Source organism: Cyclopterus lumpus, chromosome 15 (assembly GCF_009769545.1).
Source record: "Cyclopterus lumpus isolate fCycLum1 chromosome 15, fCycLum1.pri, whole genome shotgun sequence".
NCBI lineage: Eukaryota > Metazoa > Chordata > Actinopteri > Perciformes > Cyclopteridae > Cyclopterus > Cyclopterus lumpus.
In genome coordinates, this window is record NC_046980.1 from 11041489 (window position 1) to 11053798 (window position 12310).

General features: G+C 44.8%; 1 protein-coding gene across 4 annotated transcripts in view; it reads right to left on the reverse strand.

The window, feature by feature from the left end:
* LOC117743881 (zinc finger MIZ domain-containing protein 1-like) overlaps positions 1-12310 on the reverse strand; it is a 99277-nt gene that overhangs the window by 31830 nt on the left and 55137 nt on the right. For all 4 annotated transcript variants that reach the window (XM_034551810.1, XM_034551811.1, XM_034551812.1 and 1 more), the window contains one exon: positions 548-656. In XM_034551810.1, coding sequence (XP_034407701.1) covers positions 548-616 — 69 coding nt within the window. In that variant the 5' untranslated portion in view covers positions 617-656. The remainder of the gene's footprint in view (positions 1-547; positions 657-12310) is intronic.

Sequence of the window (12310 nt, forward strand, 5' to 3'; positions counted from 1 at the left end):
ATAAGCCCACAGCCTGCCAGCCAGCGAGCCAGCCAGCGAGTTCTTGTAGACGATTAATCACAGGCAGAGGCGGTAGCCCTGGGTTATGTCTGACTGTGTCTTTCTGTCTGTATCTGTCTGCGTGGAGTCTCCTGAAAGCTGGCAGTCAAGGAAGCATTTAAGCAAAACCACAACAAGGGCCGGCATTACGTCAAGAGTCAGGAACGTGATGTAAGGGGGCACAAGACCAGGAGGGAGAAAGTAGAGGCTGTTACATTGCTAGTCTCTTTGAAGTCTCTTCTTGTGTTCACTGCCAGACTTGCGCCTCTCTCTCTCTCTCTCTCTCTCTCTCTCTCTCTCTCTCTCTCTCTCCCTCTCTATGATCCTGTGCAACATGATCTGTGTGACTGGAGCTAATGGCCAGAAAACCGATGCCCATATAAGGGGCTGAAAGGAGAAAGGACTGCAGGAGAAGAGAGGAAATGCAGATTATTGTATCTTTGCCACCAATCCATGTCTGTATTTTACTGAATGAAGTTGAAGGAGGCTTGCGGGTCTTTATACACACCTGTTTGATGCACAGCAGCCTGTCATTGGTCTGCTGGATGTGCCGGTCCATTGATGGTAACGTGTTCATCTTGATGCCTCTACCGGGACACCATTAAAGGTTCTGTACTCTGTAAAGGAAGCCGGAGAGAAGAGGTACATCTGTTAGAACAGGTTTTTGCCAGGTCACCCATGTAAACAGTGTGTAGCCTATGAAGTTCAAACAGCCTTTTAGCAGCTAGAAAAATCCGCAAACAGGTAAGACAGCTTGTTTATGCACTGACTCATGGAAGGGCTTGATGCGCCTCAGGCACGTGTGTCTTTTATTTTTTGTTGGCAATTGCATGAACCTGAGATGTTTTACAGCAGCGCTTTTAACCACAAACAGAAACATGATGAAACCGAAAGAAAACTTCATTGCTTTATGTTACTTGTTGGAGAAAAATCGAACGCACACTGAAACCAACAAAGGACATGAACTGTTATCTCTCTGTAAAAGAAGCAAACCTCACAGTCAAGGTTATCAGTGTGGCAGAGACAACACATTTATACACACATCTAACAGCAGATAAGGTTTAGCATCTCTTTCTCTCTGTGTATATCTTCTTCTGATCCAACAGTCAGCAGCAGAAAACAAGAACACTCTCAGGCCCATGGTCATCACTACATCTCAGAGAAATGGAGGCTGGATTAATAGGCATCGTGGTGCTTTACCAGCGAGGCCTCCGTCCCTCATCATCCCTCTGTGTTTATCTCCATCAGTGTTGGTCCGCCTCACATTCCTCCGCACAAAAGGCAAACTGAGAGACCACAGGTGGGGGGGTGGGGGTGGTTCAGGGATCTAGAAAGCTGCTCAGTACTGATAAAGACTCCCCCAAGATCCCCTGCTGTGAGAAACAGACCGAGAGTATGAATACGATGAAAGCATAATGCTCAGCCAGGGAGTTTTTATGTGTAATGCTTAGTCTGGTGGACTTATCTTAGAAAGACTATTTCACACACTTTCGGTCTCTCTCACTCAAAAACACACACACACACACACACACACACACACACACACACACACACTTAAGAGCATGTAAACACAAAAGCTTGAATTCTCACTTTGATTAAGCGTAAAGGTAAAACTTCAAAGGAACACTTTGAGAATAAGAGTGTATTACTAATCCTCTGAGCTTAAGCATTACCAGAGTAGAATTACCTGGAGTGCATTTGCACAAAGTCTTAAACATCAGCGGATACATTGCTTGCATGACTACAAGGGGAATTCGGGAGCAAATGTGCTCAAGCGATGGGTAGCCATGCGTCTCTTGCCAGGTTAAATGGGCAGTGGATGCTGCGAAAAGTCCCTCCAAAGCAGCCATTACATTCTGCAGGGCACAAAACAAATCAGACCAAGCCTAACACGACCATAGCTTTGGGTGGCCTAATTCTGCGGTGCTGTCAGCGTCCAGCAGATGTCTCCCTCACCTGCTGCTAACCAGCATGTCTCTTTCACACACTACACCCGAAGCAAGTGGTCCAGAGAGGGCTCCTTTAAGCCCTGACAAGTGCTACAAATCCCCTTCAGCGGCCAGGCAGCTCCACAGACCGCTAACAGGGCACGCTCCAGCCCAGAGCTTGCCGTCTGACCTTGTGTCTATTGATTAACTGTTTCGTCCTCAGCTCCCCTTCCTGCTGTCCCAACACACCCGCAGCCAAGACTGAAGAGGAAGGAGGGAGATTGGAGGGGGTGGAGAAATCTGCCTCTTTTACCCAATAATCTCATTCTATTTTCCCCTCCTTCCCTCTTTTGTGCTTTCACAAAGTCCAACACACGCACGGACACACACACACACACACACACACACACACACACACACACACAAACGGGCAGTGCTTTTGTTAGTCGATGAAAAGATGGGCCCTCAGGTTCTGAAAGGAAAATGAGTGAGGTGGAAATGCGACTGGCGTGGCGTTGTAACTGAGATAAGAAGTCAATCCACCTGACTGACTGACTGTCTGTCTGTCCAGGCTGACAGACACTTAAGCGCCACACCCTCCTCCGTTCAGGGTAAACATGTGTTGCATAACAGACAATGCTTCTGTGGAAACATGGCGGAAAACCTCCTCCTGCCCTAAATCCTTGATAACTATCAAAATAAAGCACAGTCGTCAGTTAAATCATCATATGAGGATAAACAATTGAATGTTTCAATAGAAACAGTTGTCCTCTTTTCCAGATTTCTTTGCTTGAGACTTTTTGGGCTACTGCTGTTGTTGTTTGAGCATGCTGAAGACGGGCCTGCCTAATCTTTATTGTCTCCAAAACATCTTAATCAGCTCCACTCAGCACTGCTTACCAGAGGTGCAAAGCAAAGGATTACACATCCAATTATGCTGTGCATATCACAACCTCCCTTTATACAGCAGTGGGAGGATGCTATGAATCAGAGTAACAAACCACAAATAATACCAACATCCAAAGAAGCCTCCGTTTCGTTCTCTCACTGTCTCAAAAAATAACAACAACAACACACACATCCACGTTTTGTATCCCTCCTTCTCTCTTTCGTGAGCAAAACAAGCTGGGGGAAGTTGGGCAAGAAATAAGTGCCCGGAAACAAAAGCAATGTAATATGAAAAGCACTGGAGTGTGGCAGGAAGGGGGACAAGAAAGAAACAGAGAGAAAGAAAAAACAAAGAGTATTGAAATGATCATCAGCAGCACACACACACACACACACGCACACACACACGTAGAGTGTGATCACTCATATGAGTGATTTCTCATTTCAGACAAATGACTCCCATCTTTGTCAAGTGCAGCTGGCTTTGTGAATGGGATGGCTGGTGGGGGTTGCGTGGAAGCGGTTACACAGGAGTTCATAATGCACTCCAATACTATGTATTGTATAGGAGTACATTAGAAGCAGGACTGGGAAAAATGGTTGGGATGAGTATCAAGATATTCATATGTGTATTGTCCAAACATCGATATAGAACGATATTATCAGGACAGTGCAATTATATGCTAAATCACCGAAAAACGGCCCAATTTAATTCATTTTAAAATACTATATGTATCCCTTTAGGGGCAATTTGAGGCAAGCGGTTTTGCACAATTAATTTACACAGATAATAAGATGATAATATTCAGTAATTTGCACAAAGTTGTGAAAGGATAAACTAGCATTAAGGGTGTAACTATTCTCAGAATCCACGGTTCAGTTCAGACACTGCAGATGAATACATGGACGTTTGTGTCCGTTACAGAATCGTAATTATTCCAATGGGATGAAAGTTGATAAACAATTAGCACTATGTCTCCGGGCCAACATACTGTAGTATGTCTTACGCATTACTACGTTTTAGTCCTGCTGTGGTTTGAATGGGCTCCACAAGCCCTGGGGGGCATACAAAACATAGTCTATGCAAAAAATATATTAACTTTAAGTTAAATAATTATGCTATGCATGCAGAGCTATGGAAAATAACATTCATGGTGCCGTTTTATTGCCTAATCTTGGAAGCAGTCCATCCTGTATGTAAAGTGTAGAGGGCAGTGCTGAACAATATAAAGGAGCAAGTCTGGCCAGAGTTCATCTTCATTATTCAGCAACTATGAAAGGGGAGAACTATCCCTCCTTCTCTCTGGACACAGTGGGGGATCTTCCCTCCTCCTCCTCCTCCTCCTCCTCCTCCTCCTCCTCCTCCTCCTCCTCCTCCTCCTCCTCATCTTCAGTTATATGGCCACCGCTTTTCTTTCTCTCACTATGTGCTTTTTGCTCCCCTTTTCTATAGCCCTCAGACATCATTAGAGCCACCCAGCATGCGACTCCTTTCCACCACCTTCCATTTTCCGTTCTATCATTTTCCTCTCCCCGTCCCTCATATCTCAACCCTCCTGCCACTCTTCCTCCCTCCCCTCCCTCCTCCCTCTCCTTCCTGGGGCCCCGTGCGGGAGCTGCCATAACAGGAGGTGGAATGGATTCATTTGCTCTAATGTGGTTTGGGCTGCAGCGTGGCACGGCACAGAGCGACACTTTCTCCCAGTGCACAGGGCTCCTCTCCCTCTCTTAGGCTGCAGTTCATGTGTTTTCAAACAGGCCAATCAACACCACTCAGCAGTGCTGCTCTCTCTCCCTCTCTCTCTCTCTCTCTCTCTCTCTCTCGCTCTCTTCTCCTCTCTCTCCATAGCCAGAGAGTCCCTTTTTTGCTCTTATTGCCTTTATTTTCCCCGGTCCACTCCACTCTGTCCTCAGCTACCGTTTCTTCATTTTTACAAAACTACTTCCACCATCATGCCGCTGCTGCTTTTCCTGCCTTGTGTTCGTTCTTTGCATTATTTTTGTTAATCCTCTCCTCCACTAATCTTCCCCTAGCCCTTTTCTCTGCCAGCAAAGCCAACCACTGGCCACATCGTTCCCTACGGCCTTTATAAAACTCAACAGCATCATAATACCAGCCTCAATAAAAATTTGAAGTGACTAGTCTCAGGGGATGGGGAAAAATAAACTCTAAATGTTGCCGTTTGTTTATCTTCTGTTTTAATGTGACAACCACAGGAGCACCGGGCAGCAATGTGACACCCAACACTGCAATGCAAACAGCTGTGATGTGGGGATATGTGAGCTGCTCTGCTGCTGTCTATAAATATGGAGCTTTAGTTGTGGAGTATTGCAGGTATGCGACACCAGATACCCCCGGGAGCAGACGATTATTTCACCACTCAATGTGTGAGATCAGAAAAAAGCACCATGTACTAAGTGAGCACAGAGGTGCCCTTTCTTTCAGCTAATAGGGACTGGCAACATGAGACTTCAATATTACACTATGTGGAACTGAATGCATTGATATTGGCAGCATGATATGATTTTAAGTGTTGCTTTTACAAGGTACTTACCCCACACAAAGACGCAATAGTGCATCGAACAATCACTTTCACCATCAATAAATCTATTGATTGTTTTTGTTAATTAATTGATTTGTGGTTCAGCAATATAAAAACTCTGGTCTCAAGTAGTATCTATGGGGTTGCTTGTTTTGTCTAACATCTTACACAAAATCAAAGCAACAAATCAAAGCAGGTGGTTGTTTTCTTGATTTGTCATTGTCAATCAGTAATATAATAGGCTGTTGATGAAAGTTGGTTGGACTTGTTTTCAGTGGAGCGGAACAGAGCAGAAAGGAGTGTAGCATATTGAACATTAGCCTTGAGGCCTAAGATATGACTAATAAGCAACTGTTAACTGCCAAAGTGCCAAACAAGTTAGATTTTGCAGGTTTGAGCCGCCAGAATACTTTGCCAGAACTGCTCATCAGATGGTTGAAAAAATTCCCCCTGATTTCAGCTCATCTGAAGGCGAAGGTTACCGTCCAACCATTTCTGAAACAAACTTTGCCGAACTGATAATCGGACATTATCTCCACTTCACACTCAAATCGGGCCAGCTGTGCCGAGGAGAGAAAGCAACCAGGGCTTGAACTTCTCCTTCAAGCTCTCTGTTTTCATTCTTGACACACAACCACAAAGTCCAACGCTCTGAACGTCTTCCAGGAGACGGTCCGAAAATGTACCACGCACCATTAATGCAACATTCTCACAACATTTAAACCAAATCAACTCTCTAAGACGGGCAGGTTTTTTTTCCCACACTTTAAATTTTCGACATGATCTTTTGAACTAGTACTCTTCAACCATAATCCGCCCCTTAAACTCTATTTTAATCGCAACAAAAACCCCAAATGATGCCTTATCACATCCTGAATCGTGGTATCAAAATACTATTCAGCAGACTTTGCTGACTCTCTTTATATCTGTGTAAAAAGAGAAATGTCCATGTTTTTGTTTTCCATTGTCTAAAGTGCAGTACTAGGGAAAGGCCATATTTCTAATCATGAGATATGAAATCAGGTCATCCACAAGCAGAACGGAACTTGAGCATTACATGATGAATGAATGAACTCCTTATTCCATAGAATGTTCCAGTTGCTGAGGACTATAAATACCAGCTGGAGAAGATTGTATGTCCTGGCTGACACATACGATTTTCCACTGTCACGAAAGGCAAGATTTTATCACTCGTGATGCACAAGGGATGAAGAAAGTGTGTGTGTGTGTGTGTCTGTCTGTCTAAGGCCAATGTGTAGCCTTTATCACTGCGCCAGGCCATCATAAGACTGCCTTAAAAATACTGAATCCTTTTAGTGAGAGTACATAACTCTGAGAGGCTTTATTAAGTGGAATAACAGGCGTCTAGTACATTTTTTAGAAGAATATATGAGGAGATGACAGTGTATCTGAGGCGAGAGGAGGAGAGTGATTGACAGCGCAGTCTGACAGGCTTGTGTAAAGCTAACCTTATGGGCCTGACTCCAGCAGAGCTGTTAGCTAACACACCGCCCCCTGTGACTGCTGAATGGGTAAACTGACAAATTCCATGTCCTTCGGTTTCAGAAACGGCAAACTGCTGACCCAAATGCAATTAAACAACATCCACTGGGGTGAGTGTAACCCATCAATGTACGGTAGCATATGAATGTGCATATGATAGTCTATGCGAGGAGAGGGTGATGAAGTGTGTGCAGAAAAGAGAAACAGAGAGACAGGGGCAGAGAGTGAGACTTACAAAGAGTGAGTGTGATTCAATCTGCTCAGTAAGCCATGAAATGGTATTGGTGTCATTAGGGAGAGCAAAAATATATCTGTGCCAGTGTGCCCTCCATTCCCCTTGTCTTTGACACTCAAAAAGCATGATCTCTACTAAAAAAGCAACCAGCCAGGCCCCCCTCTGCACATAGTGGAACAAACTGACCTACAGCGCGGCAGCTCCTATCGAGCAACCTTTATTTCTCCCTCTGATCTTTGATCCCATTAACCATTAATATAAAATAAAAACTTGTAGGCATTTCCAATCAGAAATCATGCTAAAATCACAAACATTGGAGCCAGTACAGTGCGGAACAACATGCCATGCGTTGAAAGCTGAGCAAGGATTGCTGTATACAATTAAAAAATGATTCAGTGCACAAGTGATGAGAAAAAGAATAACACATTTAAGATCAATCCCCACAAAACTGATCGACGGCACACAGCAAATGCTTTGGACAAAGGACAAAGTCAGTGGACGACCAGGTATCAATTGTATCAAAGAAATATACTAAAAACAGGCAGTTTAACAAAAAAACTATCGTGTTTTTTTTAATATACTTTACTGTCATTTTCTCTGCAACAACTTTCCTCAAGATTATGGTATGACGGCATCGACAGACAATATCCAAATAACAACTAGAACATCCGCCAACATAATATATGATCTAATTCTCGCATTAAAATACTTGAGTGGTATAGTCTTAACTGATGGCAGGTAGTGGAGGAACACTTTTTACACACCATCAAGCCGTGTTTCTGTCATCCTTTAAACAGTGTATACACCTGAGCTTTTCAAGTGTCTCTCTCTCTCTCTCTCTCTCTCTCTCTCTCTTTATTGATTTGTGCCACAACCCCTGCCTACAGTAGAGTACCCCTAGAGGCGGTACAGACTAAGGGCCTTGTTCAAGGGCACTAGAACAAGACTGATGTTTGCTAGTACATGCACCAGGTCCTCTGATTGCAGAACAATCTGTGTGACCAGCAATGCAATAAATACAAACACATTCTGTTTTCAAGCTTTGCGCACTCGAGTGAAATCCTTTGACGGCGGATTTTTACTGAAACAGCTAAATAACCTTCGGGACAGCGAGACCTTCCGACACATGTTGAGAGGAGAACGCTGCACTCATTCATAGTCAGAGTGAGTGTATGAGTAGCAAAGAACACAAAACATCTGCTTACTGTGAAAATGAAGGAGCCTAATGGCGTACACAGAACACCAGTTTCATTCACTGAAGGGACAATCCAGACAGGTACTATTTGGCACGGTGAGCACACGAAAAAAAACGGCGTTGAAAGGCTAATGTGCTTCACTGCAGCTTTTGCAAACACTCTCTTAGTGCTACAAAGTACCCCGCCAGTGTGTGCGTGTTTATTTGTGATCTCAAGCATCGTTATACAAAGTCCATCCTATCAGCTTATCTTCACGCAGGCATGTGTGCAAAACATGTCGAAATTATGTTGACATAGCAGGCAAAGAGAGAGAAACACACATCTTCAAGCCTCAAGAGGCATGTGAGCTGATGTGCTTTTTTGCTCTAAAATGCTATCCTAGTGCGGCTCCCCTTTTTGAGATTCGAGGTATGTAGAAGGGAGTGCAGGCTGACGAGACAGACAAATAGACGGGCAGAGAGAAAAACACTCATACAACATAGTACATGTAGTGGGAGGCAGGGAGAGACGTGCACGGAGAGATAGGGGGAAATGGTTGCAGAGCAAGGCAGAGAGATGGCGAGAGGTCATCCCCGGGTAATTTGTTTTGGTCCTCTCAGAGCGCAGACACACAGGGAGCAGGTAAACCAATTACTGTGTGACATGAATCACTAAGACCTACAGGCAGCCACGAAGCCGGCCGGCCAGCCAGCAAGCCAAACAGCGGACAGAGTGTGGGCTGTCTCTTTCCCTAAGTGCAGGTCAATCCCCGAGCCACAGCCAGCGCTCCTCCCTTGACCATGATTGCACATCTGGAAAGAACTGATGAAAGACAAAAGCAAACATGATTTCCCCAAATCTGGGAGTTCCGACAGCTTTTAAATGTCTTTGATAGATCTGGATGTTCACAGTGGCTGCTAGAGAAACATTGCCATTGATCCCGACACAAACACTGAATATGCAACGCTATGCAAAAGTACACAAACTTCTATGACGGCTTCATCGGGGAGTGATACAGCAATCTAATCTGACAGATTGTTTTTTGGCACCTAAATTCTGCCCCATCTCCAAACACACCAACAATAGCTGCTTTGAGGAGGCACAAGGTTGGATGTCCGATCCCGATGGATGTCAAAGCCAAGCTAAATTCTCCAGGGGACGGTTATGAGTGTTTACACGACAACGACTTATGCAATTACTTTAATTTCCCATAATCGCCCGACGGCTGTCAAAACGATGTGGTGTCAGGCCTCAGTCACATAAACGCCACAGGCTACAATATAACTGAGATGCAGGCAACAACTTTAAACAAACAATCATTGAGGTCCCTTTCTCTGTGGCAAAAGCCCTAATCCTTGAGTTGATGCTAAACTGACACCAGTGTCGTGAAAATCTGCGAGAGAAAATGAAGTTGACATGGAGCGGGATTGGACTGGATTAGATATCGCCTTGGCACTTATTTGATGTGGCCTTGGTGCATGTTGTAGATTCAGGAAGAGTAAATATTTGATGAAGGGCATTATGGTGTTGGGCTTGCTGCTGCCAGAGGCTGTTCTAAGGGAGCAACTAATAAAGACAGCAGCAGGCAGATTGTCGATCACTGGCTGAGCTGAAGTGGCCGGAGAGCGGACTGGAGCCTGTCGCCCCCTCAACATGTTTACCAAAGCGTCAGGTCTGCTAATGTTAGCTCAGCGGGCAAAGATAGCTCTTCCCTTGGCTGTAGATCTGTACGCACTCTCATGCACACACACACACACACACATATATATATATATATATATATATATATATATATGTATATAAACACACACGTGGAGAGCCGCAGTGGGGCTGCAGTGAGACACAATTAGAAGAGATTTCCAAAGATGTTAAATCTACTATGTTGCTGGCCCTTGACATGAATAAGGGCCTCTGAACTGCCACTAACTGGCCATTTGCACTGTCTGGCTTTGCTGTTTGCCTCTTTTTTTTCTTCCTCCGTCTTCACTCCATCACACCCGCTGCTCGCTTTCCTCTCTCTGCGTCTGTTTCACCCCACAATGTCCTATCTTTCTTCCCGCCATCTCTTTTGTCTTCCTCCCATCTCCACCCTCTTCATCTCAGTCCCCTCTCTCTCCTCTCTTTCCAGCAAAACCCCCCTCTCACGCTCTCTCCTGACTCCTTGTTCCCTCCCCTCCCACCTCCTCCTCCTCTTTTCTCTCTCTCTCTCTCTCTCCATTCCTCTGGCCCTAAAACCAGCCCCTCGGCCGCCCGCTTGCGCTCACTCTGATGGCTGTTACCATGACAACCCTGTTCTTTCAGCTCTTGCAAAATAATGAAGACAATGTGTTTTCCATTTAGATGAGTTTTCTGGCGCAGCGGGGAGATATGGAGTGTCCATCTTGCCTCCTCTTTCAGTGCGGAGGAAATGTAATAAAAAAGGGGTTTCTAACCTCACTCTCTCGCTCTCTTTCTGTGACACTCCTTCGCACTGCCTCTCTCCCTCTCTACACACTTGCGGAGACACACACACACACACACACACACACACACACACACACACACAAGTTAGGGTGCTGTGTAAGCCAGCTGGGTGGTAAAGTGAGCTCAGTGTTTTTACCAAAGCGGAGAGAATAGCAGCAAAGGGTAATGTCTGGCTGCTGTTGCAACAAAGCACCACATCTGCAGCTTTTGTTTGCCTCTGCAGTGTCACCATCAATGTCGGGAAAAAAATTGACAGGTGGAGATAGGACTTCGGTGATTAAAAGAACTGCAATGAAACCAGTGGCCAACTTGTCTGTAATAGATTTCAGAGTCCCGCACCCTGTCGTCAAATCCAAGCTCTGACAATGATAAACTGTGAACATTTCAAGTCTTATTTGGGATCTTTGGGACTTATTGATGATATTTTTATAGCATAACGCTCCAGTGCGGTAATAAATGCCATGACAATTGAAATTGATGGAATGGGCTTGCTTTCTTTCTCTCGCTGGTGTAGATTCATTTACTTGCACAGCACACAAAGGGAACTGCAATCCAACCACTTGTTAAGGACTGTAAAGAAACATTTATGCTGCTTCGAGAGATAATTCAGTTGCAACATGCAGCCATTTCTTTTTCAAAATGTAAACAAACGAATTAAGCTTCATATAGAATAAAAGCAATGTTGCAATGAAAAGCTTTTACCTGTCAAATACTGACTAAATGGAGCGCTTTCGTTTCTGGTTCCTAACAGATTGTGCTCATTTACTGTTCGGAGTTTGCAAAGTTTGACAAATAGCATGGCAACATTTCAACATTGAGGCAGCTGATCAGCACAGGTCAGGTTTACAGGATCGCACACTCAGGCATGCCTCTTTGAGGAAATATATAGCCCACTGCACGAGAAAGAGAGGAGACACAGCAGAGAGAAATGGAGAAAGGCAGCAGTATAATATGTGTATGTCTGTGTGTTTACAGTGGAAATAGTGAGTCTGGGACATTTTCTTTGGGTCTCTTTTCCAGTGTTTATGGAGAGCGGTGAGGAACAACACTTCCTGAGAGGAAAGCCAGCTTTCCAAACCCAAACCCTTTTCCAAGCCCTGCAGACGGGGAACGCTCTGTCTCCAATTTATGTTTTCCACCCAGTGCCGCGTAAACACGAGTGTTGAAAAACTGGTGTGCATATGCATGGGTGTGTTTCAGATAATACGCACATACAAAAACCAAGAGCAGAAAGGCGGACTAATCTGGGTCAAATGAGCCAAAACTGATTAGAACGCAGTGAAAGCCTGGCGCTCCCAGTGTTTACCAGCTCTCATTTCATAAAGAAACTGCGACAAGAAGTTGTTATTAAGAGGGTCAATCTAAAGCCCACTTCACTGACCTCCTCTCACTCCTCTCTCAACTCCTCTCTCTCCAGCCGGTCAACACCGATGACAGAGGGATGTAAAAAGAAATCTGGGAGGAGAATCTCTTGTACTCTCCTCGCTGTCTCTCTCCCTGCCGGCCGCCCTCCGCTCATTCTTAATTACATCCAGA